We start from the raw sequence: 22,447 nt of genomic DNA, 5'->3' as shown, positions 1-22,447 counted from the left end.
ATATCTATCTATATATATACACACACACACACACACACACACACACACACACACACACACACACACATATATATATATATATGTATATTTGGAATACTTAGCTTTTCATTATCAAGATCTTCAATATGTGGAGTGTAGCCTATGCTCTGATGCCACTGCTACAAACGGGAGTGTGGTGTCCCTGCAAAATACCCAAAATAACATGTTGCAATCCATAAAAAGCACAAATTTGCACATCTGGTAGATTTCACAACGCATATGCAGCGCCGTACGCAAACAGAGTGCGGGAGGGAGAGAAAGAAAGCGTGCAGGCACACCACTTACAGCGGAGTGCTACGTCGGCATGGCAAGAGGAGAAGTGAGGGAGGAGAAGAACGACATAGACACTGGGTGCAATCTCCCCTCGTGCAAGAATGCCCATTTCCCTCTTGCACGTATTTGATTTATAGAACTCTTGAATGGTCAAAGTGAGTGCAAATTGGTCGGCCGGTCATAAATGGCCAAAGCTCATAAGGAGCACTTGAATAATCAAATATACATAAATTGGAATATCCTTTTGCATAATCCATTAGCTGCTAACTCTTTTTCCACCTGTCAGCTGCAACAAATAGATTATTATCAATTACCATTACAAAAGGATCCGACACCATATCCGCATTTAGCTTGCAATAATAGACCCAGATTTGTAGCTTCTTATTCTTTTTAGAGACCACAAATATTAGTAAAATCCACTCTAGGTTTTCAATTGGAATAATGAATCCCACCTTCAATCATCTATCCAGCTCCTCTTTTACTTGTTTGGCATAATTTGGATTCATACAATACTTGGTTTGATTTGTAGGTACTACATCTTTCTTCAAATTGATATGATATTGGTAAAATCTAGGGCCCATACCCCTTATGTCAAAATAATTACATGTAAATATATCCATAAATTTTCTCAACAGCTTTATAAGGTCTGATTGAAAAGGCTCTTCCAGGTCTACACATATCTTGATAGGTTTAGGTTTGTCATTTGTCCCAAGGTTCACTTCCTGAATCGCATCTTCCTTGGCCCAAGAGACTTTGTTCATCTGCTTCTCAAATTCATATTCCTACTGTAAAAACTACTTCAAGTTCATTATCTGTTCGTTAGATTTTTCCTCTTCACCTAACTTCTCAATGTCCTTATTGGCACTCAAGTCCGAGCTCCGTCCACCATGGCTTGGTCAGAACATTGTCCGCATAGCGCTTTTGAATCGCTTCCACATCTACTATACATATTTACATTGTATCTTGATTCGCCTTTAGAAGTGTTGCTTCTTGTTTATTTGTCAAACCTTCCATCATATTCACCGGTTTGGCAACAATAGGTCGCATTATCTTACAAACATGATTGACTTGTTGGTATGGAATTGGAGCCTTCTTTGATCCTCTTCATATGACTAGAGTATGTTTTGTTCAATTCTTCTTAACCCTAGCCTCTACCAAAGCCTTGGTTGATCGAGCAATATTTGATAATCTGCTTTCATTTCATATAGATCCAACACTATAAAGGGTATTCTTCCAATATCAAATGTAACACCCGCAATATACCTTGAGGTTGCACTCTTTGTTGATACACTACTCGAACAAAAAACAAAATTGCTTTCAATTCACGCTATTTGTATTTCTTACATGCCTCTCATGTAATAATATTGAATCTGGATCCTCCATCCACCAACATATTCTTAATGTTTTTCCCTCGATTCCGCACTGCGAGGATAAGTGGGGGTCCTGTCATCTGCCAAGGGAACAAATTCCTAGTATGCTCTTTTATTTGTCTGTGGTACTTTCTCTTGCCATATCAACTATTCTTTGAATGCTGACACCAGTCAAAGCATATCCTCTAACTTCATCCGGATTGGTAACTGCACCATTGCTTTGCAAATGTCCGAATGGAATAATCCATTTACAAGTTCCTTTTTTTATTCTACTCTGATCGTTTTTGTCTGGCACCCTTTGGGTCTCTTCAGAATTCCATTTTTCCTTACTTGATTAGGGTGGACATTTTGTCACTGGTATGTGCTGCTTGAATTATACAACTTCTTTTGTAGAAGATTTTGTTTCCAAATTCCTTGGAGTATCCATAACAGTTTCTTTGAGCAGTTATGGTTGGTCAGGGACTATCCTTGGATCTTTCACGGGAAGAACCTATGGCATCAATATAGGCTCCCTCTCCAGCCATCTCACTAATTCCTTTAAAAAAATTATCTAATCTAAAACGGAATGAACTAGAGATTTTGTTGTTTTTGGTAAAATGAGTAGTACATTGAATACGGAAGCTTTTGTCCCTATAGTTACCAATCTAGTATAAAACCACTTTAAGAATCATTCAACATTTTCTTCTTTCATTAGGAGAATTCTGTCTTTTTTTGCCTTTTAGTGTATAGAGAGAGAGTGCTAAGACAATGAAAATAAAGCTTCCGATACAAAATCATTAACATGTTTTGGATTTCTAAAAATGGTGTTTCTTTTTTAGGTGACCTTGAGTGGTAAACGTGATATTTTTACCTCAAGAAATTCACTTTCAAAAGTAATTTTGAGTATTTCCTCTTGTCTCTTTCCCATTGTTCCACATCTTCTCTTCCCCCTTTTCCTCTTTTTTCTCTTCTTGTTATTTTCTCTCTTCTCTCTCTTTCCTTGTCTTCCTCTTCTCTCTCTTTGTTTTTTCCCTCTTTTCTACTCTTCATCTTCTTTACACTCCCTTGAAGGAATTCATAGTGCACCATGTACATATGCACAAAGAGCTTCATTGCCATCTTGAGAAATGATTTTTCTTTGTACCAAGAAAAATGTAAGTGCCTCATTTTGTGTAGTTGTGATTTGGTTGTTTCTTGCATTAAAAATAGCAATCTCTTGTTTTTTTTTGTGTTAGTTATAGTCATGATTTTTCGTTCTCATCTTATGGCTTGCAAGTTCTAAGAAGAATTGAAAGAAGGTTGTATGCAAAGATGTATCAGCTAGAAAGTATCGTTTAATCACAATCCATAGCTTTCCACACTTTATTGGTTGCAAGAGGCATCTTTTGTCCAATTGCCTACAAGGGGTATTTTGTACAAATAAATATCATGGTATGAATGAAAATGGTTTTTTTGGTGAAAATGGTTTGTTGAAAGTATTCATTAAAGGAATTTATATTTTGAAGTCAGTGGTTTCTATGTCATTCATTTTTGTGCATTGGGACCATTCAAGGAAACATTTATTGATTCATTAAATCATAAAAATTTGATTGATAGGTAGGTGAACCTGGTGCTCCAGAGTCACTCCCCCATTGTAATGGCTAAGATTATGGTCCTTCTCTTCCTCGTGACCTATTAACAAGAGAAGAACAGAGAAGACAAAAGTTATGAGGAGAAGAGGAAAAGACAAAGCAAGAAGAATAAAAGAAAGAAGAGGGAAAAGAGGAGGAATTTCTAAGTAAAATAGCATCCTATCTCAAGAAAATTCCACCATGGCTAATAGACTTTCAAGTCCTAAAGGTACGGGCTTAGAGCATGGCATAGACTATGCTTTAGGTTTAGACATGCTGCTATGAACAAATTTAAATAGGAATAAATGTAAACATTGATCCAATTGCTATTTAGAATTGTTGATAAAATTGAAGGACTATATTTAGAATTACATTTGAGTTGGAGAGACTTAATTGGAGTCAATTGTATTGCCACTTGCTATTCAAAATTGGTGATAAAATTGAAGGACTGTATTTGGAGTTGCATGAGAGTTGGAGTAACTTAATTGGAACACTTCAAATCATCATGAAATGAAAGAACTTAAAATGGAGGCCTTACTTATTTAATACTCATCTTTTGTAGAAAAAAACTTTCTTTACAAAATGGATATTGCATGAGCGATACAATAAACACTATTCTCAAAGGTTTAATTTTTGTCCCGATTTTCTAGGTCTTCCATGAGTTTCTTCTAAGGTCTTGAGGCTCTTTCTAAGAGTTAGTTGTGTCTTCCTTTGACTCTTTCTTGGGATGACATTCTCCTTCATATATTCCTTGTTTGCGTCTCTTCTTCCCCTCTGCCTCTACCTTTAACTCTTAGATCTCTCCTTAATACTATCATACCTTCACTCCTAGAAGTCACAAAATTATACGTTCACTCTCAAAATCTTATGGAAATCTCCAAAATCTTTGGGATTAGTAGACAATTCTCATGCACTTCCATGAGCCTTACGCAAGCCCTAAATCAAAGAAGAAATTCATATTAATCTAAGCATTGCTAAATATTTATAGTTCAGTACTAAGAGTGAAGGAAATTTAAAGGTTTTCCATTCCATGAGATCCATAATGAGAGTTCATTAGGTAATAAATGTGTTACCATATACGTAGTAGTGATGTGTGTAAACACACTTACAAACACCGGAGCACTTTTTCCCTTACTATGAGGATTTTTTCTCCATGCATTGTATATATGATCATCACTCTAGGGGTAACTAATCTTTCTATTTGAGCACTAAGAAATACACTCTCTATTGTGTGACTTAAGCTTCTTCATCTTCACCAAGCTCTGTGCATCCCTGTAACCTTAATTACAACAATTGGTATTAGAGCGGTCACATCCTCCTAGTACTGCCACCTGCTTCCCTTCACTCACATTCTCATATTTTTACAAGATTTAGGGATTGTTAGCAAGTTGACTAGTACTTTGGGTATACTCATAGATCTTGATGTGCTCATATTTTTCATTCAGGTTTATTTCGGCCTTCGTTTCCACTACAAGCAATACTATGCAAGCAATTTTTGAGAACAAATTGGATGGGGATAACTAGCCAATGTGGACCTACATGATGATGCATGTTCTTGTGTCAAAGCGTGTCTTGTGCGGGGCATTTATTATTTGCATCGCCTACTGTGGATACAAGCTTTGTTAACGATGTTGCAAGTTCTAGCAGACCTACTGCCACTGGAGTTGTTTTACCTATGGTTGAACAATTTTTTTGGGATGTAAGAGATGCAGAGGCTCATGCATTGATTGTAGTATCTACAAAGTGCATTATCACTCTTCACATTCTCTTAACAAAATCAGCAAAACAAGCTTGGAATACTCTCGTTGGTTCTTATGCAAGTCGGAATGAGGCAAAAATTACATTACTACAGAAAGAGCTGGAATCAAAGATTATGCAAGAGAAAGATAACATGGCCACTTTTCTCATTCGTATAAGTATATCAATGAGTGACTCGTTTCTAAAGGTGAAGTTATTTTTGACAGTTCACTTGTACATACTATTCTCGATGTGTTTCCAGACTCTCACCAGACTTTTGCTAGTACTTGGAGACTTATGACCCAAGGAAACCCTGAAGATATCAACATCCCATATCATAACATTACTATTATGCGATAACAATGTTGTTATGAACTCCCATAACATTGATGTTATGGGAGTCCCTTTCAAGAAATAATAGGGCTAAACGACGTGAGTTGAGCACGCTTTTGTTGCTACTCAAAGAGGAAATGGTAACAATAATGCGGCCACTTCTCAAGGATCTTTTATGACTAACATGCCACCTATGTCTAGAGCTTCTATTGGCAAAAACTAGTTTGAAAATTTTGGTGAAAAAAGGAAATAATATGGTGTGTTGTTATCATTGCAAGGCTAGTGATTAATTGGTCGAGTGATGTCATGAGTTAAAGGCCAAAGAAGCCAAGAAGACAGATGTCGGATCTTTTACTAGTACAACTATTGGAGAATCTTCTGTAAATGGAGATTGTGATGTTTAACTACTATAAATGGTAGTTCTTTCACACTTGTTGATGCACTTTATATACCAAGGATAAAAAAGAACATTTTGTATGTATTTACAATTACAAGACTTCGACTTTTTTGTCAAATTTGTGGATGAGAGATGCACGATTCATTATCTCAGTTCTGGTGACAAAATTGTTGCATCTCACATATTGTGCCGTAGGCTGTATAAGCTCACTTTGTATAACAAATATGGGAAGAATTTTGCAAATGTAGTTGTGGATTCAAAGGTTGTGTTAGATGCAAAACTTTAGATTACACGTTTTGGGCATTTTAATTTTGCCAGATTGTTCCATTTACAGAAATCTAATATGGTTGCTTCTTTGCCGCTTCTTTTAAGCATGTTTGTGAAGATTGTAATTAGGATAAGATGTAGTGCTCAAATTTTCCAAATGATGGTTCAATAAGGGCTACATAAAAGTTACAACTTGTGCATAGTGATATTTTAGGCTTATGCAACCTCCATCCCTAGGTAATTACGTGTCATTTGTGAGTTTCATTGATGATTATTCCAAGTATGCATGGGTGTTTTTACTTAAAGCTAGATCTGAAGTGTTCATGTCCTTCAAAAAAAATTTGGTTATGAGTGAACATGTCTCAAAATGTACTATGGGCAACCTTTTCTCATATCGAGAGGGAGAGGATATGTCTCATGAGTTTAATGCATTTCTGAATAGACGTGAGAAAACATCAGTGTACAGTATCATATATCCCTCAACAAAATGGTGTCGTCGAGAAAAAAAACAAGTCGTTTACAAAGATAGTTAATGGTCAAGAGTCAAGCTTCACCGCATTCATTTTGGCTTGAGATCGTCATGTATGCTACCTATGTACTTAACATGTGTCCTATTAAAGACTCCTTATGAAGCATGGCATGATAAGAATCCATCTATTGATCACATGTGTGTTTTTAGTTGTTTAGCTTATGCTTTGGTTCCATAAAGGCAGCTCAAAAAAACAGATGATAAGGCTATCAAATGCATTGTTGTTGGTTACATTTATGAAAGCAAAGGTGACAGGTTATACCATCCGCAAACAAAATGTATCTTGGTTTCATGAGATATTGCATTTGTGGAAGATTCTATTCATCCTTTGTTATCTTGTATCAAGGGCACTAATGTAAGCTCATAGGACATTTATGACACTTTGTTGCCTCTTTTCAATGGTAGAACTTGAATGTAAGTTCCAATGAGATAAATGTAAAGGTTATGGGAATTTCAAACAAAAGTGATCGATCAGCTTATTACTGATGCAGATGTACATGATATACTTGATATGAAAAGGGTTGAGAATGATACCAAAATGGCTAGCGTATACTTTGCATAACAGAAAATTGGATGCGTCTATGTCTAGTCGTACTTATTCAGGTTCTCACCATGCATCATACGCGTCAGATTGTTATGCTTTGGTTGTACCTAATTTATGTGATGAATGGGAATCTCTTTCTTTGATGAAGCAAAACAACTTTAAAAATTGGATGGTTACAATGCAATCGAAATATGATGCAACTATAGAAAATGAAACATAAACTTTATGTAATTTGCCTCCTTGCAAAAAGACCACTGGTACAAAGTGGATTTAAAAGTTGAAACATAAGTCGACGGATGGTAAGATTTATCGCTAGAAGGCTAGACTTGTTGCAAAAGTTATGCACAACAAAAAGGGATTGACTATAAAGAGAATTTTGCTCCCACTTTCGTACGACTACTATTCATTTTCTATGTATATTTGTAGCTCACTTTGGATGGAATGTACATCAATCAGACATTGTTACTACTTTCATGAATCGTGATATATTTTGGGAAGCATATGTAATAAAACTTCACGGTTTTGTCAAGAAAGGACAAGAAATAAAAGTGTGAAAATGCAAGAAAGATTTATATGGGTTGAAGTAGTCTCTTCATGCTTAGTATGAGAAAGCTGACACTCATTTGTTTAAATAAGGATTTTGTAACAATCCTATTGAAAGCACTTTGTATGTCAAATTTTAAGGTAATGTATTTCTCAACATCGTTTTGTATGTAGATGATTGTTGGTTACTAGTCCAAATGAGATGCACGTTGTTGAATTCACGACTGATTGAATGTTGCTTTCAAAATAAAAGACTTGGGGGCTTTTGCATCACTACTTGGGACATGCAGTTTAAGCAATGTGATGGGGTATTGCCTTGTGTCGAGTAAAATACATAGAAACATTACAATGTAAGTTTGGGCTTCACGGCTGCAAACCTATTGCTACTGCAATAGAAACATGTTTGAAATTGAGTCTTAATAATGCAGATGACACTCTTTATCAGACTTTTTGATGCCTTAATTATGTTTACGATACAAAGCCAGATAATCAATTTCCAATCTCACATGTTAGCAAATTTATGCATAGTCTAAGGTCTAAGCATTGGCAAGCTGTTAAAAGGATTTTTCGTTACTTGAGTGGCACTTTACATCTTGACTTGTTTTATCCGATGGGGGATCATTGCCGTTTGATTTGCATGCCTTTTTGGACTAAGATTGGGCTAGTTATTATAACACACAAGTGTCCACAAGTCGCTTTTGTTTCATGGTAAGTAGTTTATGAATATCATGGTTGAGCAAGCTAGAAGCAACCTACATGGCCACTTCAGGTTGTGAAATTGAGTACAGAGCATGTATGGACAATCCCTTCCTTTCAATCATGAAAGCCAACTGCACAAAGCAGCCATGATCCATGACATGTAAAACCTTGCCTCATTAAACATTGAACAATGCAAGGTCTTGTGGTCTTTTAAAGAGCTAGGGTTTCTATCATCTCGATCCCTCTCGTTGCAGTTTGTGTCCAACGTTGACGTTGCAGTTTGTGTGTTCAACGTAGTTGTCATTGCCAGCATATCATTATATCTATCCCTATGATCATCATGTTGTTTATGAGACCTTTGGTCACTACATCCTTGTGACTACGTTCCCTTCTTTATTCAATTTCATCCTCTCTGTCATGGTCTTGTTGTCTTTAATATTTCCCTCATGTCTATTCCGTTCTTCATCATCACCTCTTCTTCGACTTCTCGACTGTCACATTTACTTCTGCTATCATGTCTACCATCACCACTACATCTATGTTGTTCCTCTCCTTTCAACTTAGAAGTTAGCCCCATGCTCAGGCTCGTTTTCTCTCGTGTCTATTCCGATCTCCTTCATCATCTCTGTCATGAGGGACAAAACGCCTGTCCTTCTCCTTGTATGCACGGGGAAGAGCATAAAGTTCGCTACTGCTGTGCATGGATAATCGTTTGGAACGTGTAAGAGAAGTCGTCCGATCCTATGTGATCAATGGTATTCATTGAGGCTATCTGGAGCAACGTGCAGGCTCGTTTTACAAAAAGGCCTTAGGCCAACCAAGTCAAAAGCACATTGTAAGGGCCGAGTCACATCATCGCACCTACAAAGAAGCCGCAAAGAAAGACAGCTTCAGTAACATAGCATGAGGAAATTTCGGCGAAAATGGAACACGCTCACTGGGCAGAGCTGGAGAGAAGTACAGGCATGCACTCATCTCGAAAATGAAGGGTCCATATACCCTTCAATAGGAAGGGCTCTTTAAAATGTAGATGGGCCTTTTAAAAAGTTCAGTGCCCCATCTATTTCTAAGTTTCCCATGTTGACAGATTCAAAATGTGCAAAAAAATAGAGAGGGAACTTACGATCATAGGTCAAAAGCTTAAACAACCTGGAATACCAAGTCACAGAGGGCCCTTTCAAATCTAGAGGGTGGTTCAAGTACCCCCTAGACTAAAGAGCGTTTTAGATCATGGCCCTCATATAATGAACCTCTAAGAAATCTTGAAGGGTCTATGGGACAAACCATTTACCGTTAAAGGGCCCTCTAAAAGCACCTTTAGAGGGCCTGTGGGTGGGGGTGCTCTTATCGCTGTGTTAAGAGAATCGAGAATTCAGCTAAGAAATTCGGAGTTGCCAAATCTAGGTAACTTCTTCCCCCTACTCCCCCCACTACCTCTGGGTGCCGTGCGACTCGGCTCTAACCAACTCTTTAAATAGGCTAGCCCTCCTCCCTATAAATAGAACCCCTGCAATTGCTTTCACCGGCCTTCACAAACAAACATTATTTCTACAAACTAGTGATGTTGGAACTTTACCCATCTTAAGCTATGTATGCTAGGCTCTAGGGGTATCAAATTTGGCACTTTCAACAATAATTTGATAGGAAATACTCAGTTTTTGCTGTGATTCAACTGCACCAAAGCATGTACATGGGTGTTTCTACTTACTTCAACGCGTGATTGAGTTGCATCCACATATTGATTTAATCATGGCATTGAGGCTTACATCAATGAGGAGCCATATCCTCGGTGCGTCATGATCAAAGTCAATAATTTCGTATGAAGCTATCCTCGATTCCGCATGCGTCATGATCAAAGTCAGTAATTTCATATGAAGCTACTGATTCTAGATGGGTCCATTGGTGAAGAATTCTCTCCAATTTTTTGTACCAAATGGCTCTCATTTCCTTCTATTACGGTTATTGTACGTAATTATAAGCACTCCATCAATACTCTTTTTCCATCACCCCAAGGAGAAAACTCCTCATTTCTGTAAGCGTAGCAAGAACCCCCCTCAGGACTAAGTAACACCTATATTTAAGAGGGGGAGGCAATGGGATCCAAGGCGGAGAAGCTCACGCGCGAAATCCGAGAAGATCGCAACCGCAAAAATCAAATCAAAAACTAAACCTGAACACACACTAAACTTGGACAGCTTGGGAAATGCATTTTATTTTATAATATAATGTTGTAAAAAGGGTTGTGAGTACACAATGCGTGCATGGGTGAGGTGGTTAGCCTATGTGACCCTAAACTCTAACAGCCAAGTCTTGGGTTCAAATCACCCCCGCCGTGCCTCGTTTTTCCCGTTGGCCATGTTTAATGCGCCTCGGCTTTTTGACGGCGCGCCTTGTTTTTCGCGTTGGCCAAGTTTAGTGGGCCTCGAGATCCCGACCGTCGATCCCATTACTCCACCCCACATATAATATGGGTGTCAGTTAGTCCCAAGGAAGAACCCCTAGACCCCTATTCATAATACACTAGTCAACATACTGACATGCCTGCAAGCGTCAATTAGCTCACCATGGGTAAACACATCTCATTGACATCCTACATAAAGCCCTTGAAAGCTCTCTCAGGAGTTCGCATGATGCAAATGTATTGGATGGGTAAGTATACACCAATCCACTCAAATTGACATGAGGTGATGCTTCCTTTGGCAAGAATAAGTATAGCATCAAGGCCGTTGCCGTTGAGAATACTCCTACATGACTTGCTACTTCCGACAGTGATGTTTCTTTGCTGAAGTACATCATGTGAAGTCAATTGGTCAGCCTCTATCAGCAAGCTGTTAATTGCCTATTTTGTGTTAGCATTACGAGGACAGATGTTCAATACTGCGTGTTTCTCTCCTTCCTACCCTCCTAAACAATCTTTTGGTGTGAATTTGGCCATGTTTGGCATGGCTTTCAACCTTTTCCCATATGAGAACTTTGGACACAACATAGGAGTGCAGATTGAACTTCAATTCCAACTTTCGTAGCACATGGATTCATGATGGTCAGATGGATATTCTGTCATTCCTTTGGTGATACTTACTCTCCATCCTTGGTCTCCTCTCTTCATCCTCAATCTACACATCCCCTTCCCCTCAATATGCACAAAGCCTTGTTCATAATTTTTCTCAAGACAGATTCAAATGTTGGGCACTCCTAGGTTTGGTCTACACTTGTGGGTTTGTAGCTTCCCAGCCATGCAACACTATGTGGCACCCCTATTGTCGATCAGTCAGGACGTGAGTGTGGTTGGTGTCTGATATACATACTTATGCCTTTGGTAACAAGACTAGGTATTCCCAAAAAGGTTGGCACAGCTGCATGCGTTATGGAAAAAAAAAGCCTGGTGTTGAGAAAATTCAAATGTATTTTGACTACATTTGAAGGCTACTAAGGTAGGGAGATTGTTTGCAGCGTTAAGTTGAATTTGTAGAGACCATCAAGATTTACGCGCAGGACATAGGTTTTCTCAAGCTTTGGGACTCAAAAATTGACTTGCCCAAGGGGGAAAAAAAGGAGATCCTATCACAAGCATTCAGAAGGAAAGGTACACCTTCAGCAAATGCATTTGCAATGGCTAGAGAAACCTGCGATTCGAGCTGAAACCATTGAAATGTCTCCCTTGAAATTGATACGTCAGTAGAAACCTTCACAAAGAACCACTGACACACATTGAGAACCATATCTAATACTAGGTAGCTACTTGTAAATATGGCTCTCAAACCATTTAGTCTATAACAAGGAAACATGGAACCTCAAAATGGAATGGACCATGTCCCTAGTAGCCCATAGAATTAAGGTGAAAAATCAAAATAAATTGAGCAGCAAAGCAGGCTGAGTTACTACAAAGAAGTCTGTCCTTCAGCTTCAACGGAAATCTGCAAAAACGCGAGGTAACTGAACGTTTAATTGGAAGCAAGAACACATGACATTAAGATTTCCTTAATAGTAGTGTTTATGAAAATTCGTTGCAGATACAAAACTTCGTCACATTTGCCCCCATTCTCGCACACATTCACGTTAAGACTACCTACAGATTCCTATTCTACAATCAATGGTAAATCAAGTGAAGAGCAAGAGGTTTATGTTACCATGCAAACAACAATCAATAAGCACCTTAAAACGCCTCACTCTGACCTCTCTGCCACAATAAGCCACCACCAGTGTCGAGATGTTAGGAGTCAAAATCAAGGTGTGGAAGTGTCTACTTCACTTTTTTTTGCTAAAAAGCTCAACCTGCCTCTGACCACTTCCTTGTCTTCTTCCTTGTCTTTAAGCTTTACACATTGTAGTCGATAGGTAGAAGTTCCAGAAGATGGCACAAGAGGACATAAATGCCACTCTTGCTTGCAAAGGAACGACCCTGTACAATTACAAGCACCAAAAACTAAGCAATCAGCAATACACACACTTGTGAAGGGGCTTAACAAACGGTTCAACTTACCCGAAATTCACCACACTAGCTGGAATCCAAAACTTCCAACCTGCATACAAGTGTTCATTGCTCTTTTAAGGGACTTGCAAAAGTGACTGCTACGAGGTAAGGGCATAGTCAAATGGAAGAAGAAACAGAACAAAACCCACAAGGTTCTTTTCAATGAACCACTTAGAAAAGGCTTCTTATGGCTATAATTTGTATGCAAACCTCAAAAATTCATGAAGAAATGGCAAAAAGGAGACCAGAAACAGATGACTTTGGATACGGGATAGACCCCAAAAAGAAGTTTCCATGGAACTATTGGCAAGGACAACCTTGACTATTGCCGGTGGATGAAAGCAAGTGGAGACTTACCATCAATCAGAGTGGACAGTGCACGATCAGCGTAAAGAGCAGGAAGCTTGTCCAATTGACCTTGCCACAGGCTGTTCCAAGCAAAGACAACTGCGATCACATATGGACCTAGAACCACCTGATTCAGAACAACCTGATAACACAACCAAGCTCTTTGTCACAGAAAGTCATCAGCCAAATACACACCACTCAAAAGATATCCAAAATTTGGCCTCTCTTTTTGAAAATAGCCTTCAAGCACAGTAGTTATTTGTGTTCACAAAAGGGTCTAACATTAAATTATTACCCTTTGTGCCTAATTTAAAATGAAAAAACGGACCATTGTCGACTTCTATGTCCATAGACTAAGCGGATCTAGTGAAACGTCGTTCATTTGTGCCCAAAGATATGACCAAGGTATGAATGCATTTACAGCAAACTTGTCCATTGCATGCATTTGGGCATTCAACACCTATGAAGCTACTGCTAATTTCAGAAAGACTCAAAACTTAATAGGCCTGTATATTCATCACTTCTTTACCACCGTCATGGTAGCTCAACAGACATAACAGTGTTTCTGTTTTTTCGACGAAGACTTTAAATGCAATAGCAGAGAGACTTTTTAAACCATGACGTTTGCACTTGACATGACCCCTTATTCTAATGCTTGAAAAAAACTATGGAATTGTAAAGAACACTCGTGCTTTAAGTTCTTTGATGCAGCCTTCACCTCACAAGATTGCATTCAATTACTGGAGGGTACTATGGTGCTTTTTGGGTGCCCTCCTTCCAGGACATTGGTCGCACAAGTTTCTTTCCAGTGAAGCCTTGCGGTCAGGCCAGAGGCATCGGTTGAATTTGTTCAGTCTCTGTATTGTCGAGCACAGACATGAGTTGAGAAGACTAGGTGAACTCTTGTACTTGCACCTTGTGAGCTTTGTGAATAAAGGGGCGCTAGTTTTGGGCCAAAAAAATCCCTCCAAGTAGCAATCTTGCTTTTACTAAATCCCCCCTCTTGCGAAGTGAGGCACTGGCAACAACTCCCAGCCAGTATGGTCAATCCATCTGTTCCAACTAAGCATAAGTGACAAGATGAACAAGAACTCAAGAATCAGGACGTGCTGGCAAGTGCTGACGTGGCACTGTACGGATTTCCATAATATGCGCTAGCAGCTTTAGGACAAGGACCAGATGCTTTTGAGTTTGAAGGCTTTTCATGTAAAACGCTTTTCATAGGCCAAGGGCCTTTAAATATGTGCAGAGGGCTCATTCTCTAGCATGCTTCAGTACGAAGGTGCAGAGGGTGGAGTACCGACATTGTACTGAGTTCAAGTAATATAAAGAAATACCGAAAGGGACGCCAACGTTTGGGGCCAATACTCTCTGGGGTGGAACTTTGCCAGTCCCCATGTCGTCGCTCTCTTTCAATTTATTTAAGTGCTTAAAGTTGTTCTATCTGTTCTTTTCCGTTGGCACGTTACCAAGCCGCAACTCCAAGGACTTGGCAAGCTTTCAAGAAAAAATTTTGTTGAAAGTTGCATACCTTCAGACATCTTCCTTCGGACTGCAACTTCTGGTAAAGTGGGGTATCCTGCTTGCCACAGAAACCCTAGCAGATCAAAACTTGAAATTTCTCGACATCTCTCAATAGGTTTCTCTTCTCGAGCCAATAACCTTGGAGGTCCAATATGATTGGTATATCTTGGGGTTACCATAACCGCCACAGGAATACTGTTTGTCGAGGCTTGCTTTGACTATCCAAGCACTTATGGACCATGCAATAGTCGGCTACAACCTTATGAAAGAAATCTAATCCTAACCTTGATGTAGGTTTCAGGATGGAAAGCCAATCCTCTTATCGAACTTGGCTGATGCCAAGATTGCTTTTTAAGTTTGAGTTCTATTTGAGAACTTTTTAGGTGATCCTGTTTGGAATTTGTTTGAAATGGATGGTATTTGCTTTGAACTTGTCTTGGTGCTGATTTGAATTGTTTGATTATGGTTTTAATACTGGTTTCAATGATTGGTGATTTACTCCCGGGTGGAGTAGGGTGAAATGATGTTTGAGAATGCTTGCACATACTCATGGCCCCGACCCTTGTGGCTATTTGCGAGGGGAGTGTTGAATGTTTGAAAAGTGTTGTTTTTACTCATGGTCCAGACCCTTGTGGTTATTTACGGGGGGAGTATTAAGACGTCTGAGCACTGGTTACTCTCAGCACCTCCAAACGACGCAAGCTACGGTTTGGGGGGCGTTTGGTTGTAAAAGGCCTCTATATCTCCCAGCCCAGACCTTTTTAGGTTATGCGGGAGGAGTGATGAGGGAGTCGTTGTACAACTCATGGCCCGGATTTGGATGGTTATTTGCGGGGGAAGTATTCATCGGCGGCTTTATGTTTCTATGTCTTGTAACATGCATATGTGAGCATTCGTGTTGCATTGTGATGTGCCAACCACTGAATATTCCTTATTGGATGAGATACTTCTAGAAAACCAACGACCCAAGATATCAAGAGTGAGACTCCTTATTGGATGAGATACTTATGGGAAACCAACGACCCAGGATATCAAGAGCTCCAATCTGGAAAGAGACTCCTTATTGGATGAGATTCTTCTAGAAAGCCAACGACCCAAGAAATCAAGAACTTCGATTTGGAATGAGAAAACTGATTATCCCTCGAATTGTCCCTCGGAATGGCCCTCGGAAATTTCTGAGCGAACTTGAGTTGTTTTGCAGATATATTGTAATCATAGATGATTACTTTCTTTCAAGAAGGGGGGGTGTCACAAACTGCTGACGTGTCAAGTCACTGAAGAACAATGCCAACCTTCAGACTCCCGCTGAGGGGCCTAAACCCAAAGTGAAGAAGTAGAAGCAACAGAAGACATTTTACCAACTTGCAAACTCTTGCCGAGTGGCCTATTTTTAAAGAGAAGTTCCCGCCAACTTATGGGACCCCGTTCAATGGGGCCCAAGTGACACAAAGAATAATAAAGTTGGACCCAAAACACACACACACATAGCGTAAAAGCTGATGATGTGACAATTGTACGGACATGCCAAAATTTGCGTTGGATTACTGACGTGGCAAACAGTACGGAATTTCAAACACGGATGTAGAATGGGTTGGCAGTCTATCACATCGACGATCTACCATTAGATATATGTTCTCATTGGAAGTGTTGATATCACATAAAGTAGCAAGAAGAAACCCATGATTTCTTTTTTGAGCACAGAGGCTAAGTACAAAGAGGAATCCCAAACCCCAAGCGAGATTTTTCAAGCGATCCCTAAATCGAGCAAACAAGGTAGGGTCTCGGGTAGGGTACATTATGAAAAAAGCCAAACCAATCAAGGTTTATCTATTCCATCCCTTCTATCTTTCCATGATTGTGGGCTTGGAAGAACATTCCCCATGGTGTAATAGTTGAAACCACTATAGATACATCACATAAATAATGGTATAACAGATGATGGGTATACCTCACTTTAGGGACCTCATTATCCATGGCTATTGCTACATCAACATTAAGGATTATTGGGCATAGTGGTACCATGATTTTTATAGTTACCACTCATATATTACTACCTGCTTCCCTGTATGACCTCATGGGGGCTTGCTATTAATTTATTGTTTACAAATTGACTGCCAAATATGGCGCGTAAGGATGTACAATGACATGGCTACAATATGAGCCAATTCCATTCTTTCTATAAAAGTGGATTGTTACAATATTGGGCATCCCCCAACCTACCACCCACATACAAACAATGCTCACCTAGTGGCTAAACCGAGAGCCTTATGTTGAAAAAGTAAGGTTACCGCCACTTGAATAAATTTCATTACTTGAAATTGTATTTGATCAAAATTGTTTTTAAAGAGCTATAGTCTTTTTTTTTACAGTTGAGCTGATTTTCCTAGATTGTGATCCTTATAAATAAATCATAAAAGTGATTTTTGTATGCACTATTGTCAAGACAAAGTGTGACAATGCCAACATTTAATCATGATTGTTGCAAGTTCAAATTCTAAACCTTCAGACAACAAAAATTTAGATGTTGTCAATGTTATTCAATATCCTAGCTTTTTTATTTGTCTAAAAAAATGTGCTTTAGGAGCTTGAACATAAGTTAGAGTGATGAAGAATCCCTCTATTTGCATCGGTTTCAATGCTAATTGGGGGAGGGGGGGATCCACAAAAGTGCCATTCCTCACCCATCCTAGATTGCAACGTCAAATTTTTCTTAAACCTACACGCCACCTAGTTAAGACCTTAGATTTTGTCATAAATCTTGGTTGTCTCATAACAATGCCAATAAAATGGTATGTTGAAAGTAGTGCTAAAAATTTTCAACTTACATATGATAATCATTAGCCGTAAATTGACTATACTTGAAGGTTTTGTACTGAATTGCTCTAAAATTTGTAAGTATTTTCAAATTATTTTTATTAAAGCACTAGTGTGGAGGAGTAGAGCACTTAATTGATGGAACATGAATCTCTCTCTAGCGATCCGCTTTGGCGTGGATGGCTAGAGAAAAGAAGAGATTACAAGAGCATGAGTGAATTAAAAAATATGTCTCTAGCCATCTTTCCCATGAAAACAATATATGTCTGTAGCCATCCTTGCCGGCAAGGATGGCTAGAGAGTGAGAGAATGAGAATTTGCTTTGCATTTAGGTTGCAATTAGACTGCTCAAGGAGGTATTGAAGAAGAGGATGCCGAAGTCCAGCACCTGGTTCACACACCATAGCTCACGAGCGGTTGACTTGCTAAGAAAAAGCGCATTGTGTCAGGTTTTCTCTCTACCCGATTGGTTGAGAAGGATGTCTTCGAGCCATGGGCACCCTTACCCCCTCGGAACGCTCCTACATGCACTCGGACACCAGCCAGCATGCCAGCTCAAACCATGGGAAGCAAGGATGTGCGTAGTGTGAATAGCTACTCCAAGGGCGTCTCCTTTGGTTGGTCCAACTCAGCGAAAAGCGTTCGCACATGCGCAATCTGAACGCTACCTTAGGTAAGTTTCAAGTTGCATGGATGGTTAGGGAGAGAAAAAAGAGAGAGAGATTTTTAGAACTTATTAGGGTGCTTTCACAAACATCCGGTCATGTGGAGGTGGACAACACTGAGAACCAATAAAAGGGCGCCACTTTGAAATGGCCGTCCGAAGGGGATTCACACATTGTAGCCATGGCCACAGGCTGGCACTCATATGGCAGTCTAGTCACGCCCGTCTGTGCAGGAATTATGAGCGACCCCCCCCCCCCGCCGGGCCCAAAGAATGGGCGTTGCTGACATTGCAGCTTTTCAGCAAAAGTGAACACGGGAGATTTGATCCGGTGAGGTCATGTCCACGCGTCAATTGGTCTAACCAACCCACCCAATAGCTTTTCACGTTGGCTTTTGAAGGGATGTCCGTCTTATGTGAACATGTCGTCGCCCATCCATTCGGCTTGCAACTTTTTGTGTCGTCCTTTGCCATCTAGTGCGGGGAGGGGCGCCGCTTGTTTGTAAAGCCACCCTTAGAACAATGCCAAAGAAAAAAAAAACGAAGAATTTGTGTTGCATTTAGGTGAGTTTTCGATTGCGTAAATGGTTATAGAGAGAAAGAGGGAGAGATTTTCACGCCATAGAAGAGCATCAGAGAAAAAAATCTGGCCGTAGCCATCCGCGTCGGCACGGATGGCTAGAGTGAGAAAGAGAGAGAATTTACGTTGAAGTTTTAGGTTGCATGGATGGTTAGAGAGAGAAAAAGGAGGGAGAGATTTTCACACCATAGAAGAGCGTCAAAGAAAAAAATCTGGCTATAGCCATTTGCGCCGGCACGGATGGCTAGAGAGAGAAAGATAGTGAGAATTAACATTGCAGTTTTAGGTTGCGTGGAGGGAGACATTTTCACACCATAGAAGAGCTTTAGAGAGGAAAAAAACTGTATGTAGCCATCCGCGCCGGCATGGCCAGAGAGCAAAATTTGCGTTGCATTTAGGTGAGTTTCAGGTTGCGAGAGAGCTTTGAGCAGCACGCGATGTTGACTCCGCAAGGTGGTAAAATATCGAACCCTTGAACTCTCCCAATAATACGATGCTATGAATGAGCTAAACACTAAATTAGCTGCGGTGAAGGATTGAAGAAAGTCCAGTGGTGGAAAGTACAGGTATTACACTAGGAAGAGGGCATATTACTCACGTTATCTTTGTCTCCTTGTATGGCTTGCTTTGTAGAGTTCCACCTGTTGGAACAAAGAGATTTTCTCTGGCTGCCTTCAGGCTTCACCTATCAATATCACATTTGTCATCCTGCCCTCCACAACCCTGGACATGAAACTTGCTTCTCTCTCTGCTCATGCTAGCTCGTCACCCTCCCCGTAGCTCAGGGGGAGGGTTGGAGGGGTTCCCCTACTAGAGAGAGGCAGCGATCAGAGAGAGAGAGAGAGAGAGAGAGAGAGAGAGAGAGAGAGAGATACATTTTTTCGATTAACATCAAACTCGTTCTCAAGGTGCCAGCCATGCATTGCACATGCTACAAGTATGATGCCGATCAATGTAATCTGCACAGATCAATGCACGCAACGAAAGTGCCCTGAACACCTTTCCCTTGCAGAAGTATAAGCATTGCGTACGCTACAAGGATGATGCCCGCTCGGCTACAAGAGCTGGTCCACCCCTTATAAATGAACTCGGGCATCGTCTCCATTAGAAGATGCAGCTGTTTGCACCGTTCAATACATGCAGCGAAAGTGCCCTCAACACCTCCCTCCCGTGCATGGCACCACCTTCCCCTTGCAGATGGTGGCAACATCGACCAATGGTCGAACTACAAATACGTACATGGTCTCCCGTTGTCGTTTGGTATATTCGGTATATTCAGATACTTCAATAGGCAGGGTTTTGATAGCGTCATTTTCAATACGTCTTTTATGGTACATAGCAAAAGGTGGCATTTCTAATGACTTGAACAAATTTGGCAAGTTTGCTGTCGTTCTCTGTTTTCTGTCTAGACATGAGAGAGAGAGAGAGAGAGAAAGAGGGAGTTGGAACTAGTTTCTCAACTCTGGAAAACTTGGCAGGGTTGAGTTTGTAATGATAGCATTTCAACTAACAAACAAAGCTCGCTAGTGATAGCAAAACTCTGCCAAGACCACTATGCAAAACGTGCCTTATAGCAACAACGTGCTACTCTATCATGTCTCTCTCTCATCCTTTCCACTGCAGTCGAGAACTCCATGAAAAAATTGCAAGTAAATCCATGCAAGCAATCAAAGTTGCCCTCATTAGTAAAAACCTTGCTTTCTGAGCATGTGGAAGTGTTGTGAAAGACATCACTTGTTCTTGAGATTGCGCCACACACACACACACACAAAGCGCGCGTGCGCGAGAGTGAGAGAGAGAAGAAGAAGAAGAAAAAGAGATCACAATTGGAAATGTCCTCTCCTCCAAGGCTCGTCTCTCCTTTGTATCCTAGCCCTTTACTTGTTAAGGACAAGCTTCTTTTAGTCCACTTATGTGTAGGTTGTGCAAACATACATTTCGCTCACTATATTGTCCTATGTGAGATAACTATATCGCTCTCATAGATATGATTAGTACTATTATCTATCATTACTTTATATTTTAAAATTTTGGAATAGGAAATCTTTTTTCTGCTTCTCTCTAGTGTTAGTCACAATGATACTTGCGGTGTTCACCTCATTAACCTAGCAACATTTTTTCAAATGCTGCAAAGGTAAAAATTCCACATGGATGAAAGACTATCGTCCGTAAGAAGAAAGAATCTCTCGTCCTCAAGGACAACATGTGCACAAGCTACAACGACAAGTATAGTTCCTTTCCTCTGTCCCCTGGTAGGTGTTGCAACAAGGCCACCCAAGCATGACTAATTAACCTCATGAACTAGATCATGTTGTCAAAGATATGTTCATTTTAAAGCATACCAACTTAGTATTTAAAGAAACAATCAATTTAGTGGTAAACTAAAATAAATATAACAAGAATCACAATATAGTGTTTAGAAAAAAAATTCATTCAAAATTTGAAATACCACTCAAATTTTTAACATGGGCTATAACATCCTAGGGATTATGGCATTGAGTCTCCTATAGCTTGATGTTTCCTTCAAAGAGAATATTTATGCTTCTAGAATATCAACAAATAAGATCCTAAATGCAGAGAGAGAGAGAGAGGGGGGGGGGAAGGGGGTTTCTTTATCCAAGAAGTTTCTTAAATCCATCCGGTATTGAAAAGCACTAGAAGCGCAAAAAATTTAAATATGTCATGTGATCCAAAGGAGGGTCGAGAACAAAATTATTTGATACCGAGCACTACCAAATGGAACCATAGAAAAACCACACATCATGATTGGTAAAGGTAAGTTTAAGAGTTGAATTTGAGAAACTTCTCTTATTACTTTGAGACTCGCTCGGTTTTTTGTTTGCTTGGAAGGTTTCGCTCGGTTTGGTAGAACTCAGTACAAAGTGTGCGTTGTACCAATAAAACATAGAGTATTCTCTCTCTTTGATTCCAAAAGTCTATGGTCTGATTATCAAAGTTGTATGAATCTAACGACCCTCTTTGGGGAGATTACCCCCTCGTCGGCGCACCCCGCGTGCAACACTTGGTATACAATTGGTTGCTATTTTCCGACGCTCAAGGCGCACAGCTCTACATGCAATGGCAGGCCTCTTGTTCCAAGCAAGTGAGAAGTATACTGTAAGGTGCAGCGGAATGAATGTTTAAACTTTGCTCAAGATGAGTGCTCCGTACTGTGCTCAAGGTTCCTTTTGTTCTTATGGAAGGGAGAGCCTTCCGTTCTTAATGAGAGAGTGCAATGATCACAAACAAAGTGAATGGACACTGTGCGTGAAAGTGTATGAGATTGAGAGATAGATAGAGAAGAGAATACGACACCAGAGACGTTGTAAAACCCTCCTCCGAAGGCCCCACTCTCTATGGCGAGAGCGGTCTACTTATGATTGCACAAATCTCTACAATGCTTGGACTTGCCGACGATGTCGACGACGATGAGGACGACGACAAGACGGGCTGAAATCTGCAAATCTTGTATCTGCTGAATTCTGACTCTATGCCGATGACGACGGCGATGATGACGATGCAACGACGACGCGCTGAAAACGCAGATGCTGAAATCTGCGTTTTCCGGGCTGAAACTGTAAACCTTGTGAAAACTAACCGTGCGGTGAGGAACTGCTGCGAGAAGGTGAGATCTGCGAGGTTCGGGGGTTCTTCTACGAGTGCTAAGGGCTGAAAACTGAAAACGCTGGTGGTTCTTGAGGTTTCGTCGCGGAGAATTTGCGAAAC

At 40.1% G+C, this 22,447-nt stretch overlaps 1 protein-coding gene across 1 annotated transcript in view; it reads right to left on the bottom strand.

Annotated features, from left to right (window-relative positions):
- Positions 1–12,260: 12,260 nt before the first annotated feature.
- Positions 12,261–22,447, bottom strand: part of LOC147459194 (protein sym-1-like) — a 54,931-nt gene continuing 44,744 nt past the window's right edge. Inside the window, exons 3-5 of the mRNA XM_086510509.1 lie at positions 13,149–13,281; positions 12,801–12,840; positions 12,261–12,719 (exon numbers count right to left, since the gene is read on the bottom strand). Of these exons, the coding sequence (XP_086366635.1) occupies positions 12,629–12,719; positions 12,801–12,840; positions 13,149–13,281 (264 nt within the window). The 3' untranslated portion in view covers positions 12,261–12,628. The remainder of the gene's footprint in view (positions 12,720–12,800; positions 12,841–13,148; positions 13,282–22,447) is intronic.

Source organism: Adiantum capillus-veneris, chromosome 4 (assembly GCF_014529385.1).
Source record: "Adiantum capillus-veneris isolate H3 chromosome 4, ASM1452938v2, whole genome shotgun sequence".
NCBI lineage: Eukaryota > Viridiplantae > Streptophyta > Polypodiopsida > Polypodiales > Pteridaceae > Adiantum > Adiantum capillus-veneris.
The sequence above is the reverse complement of the archived record's forward strand: the minus strand, read 5'-3'. Positions and strand labels throughout refer to the sequence as shown.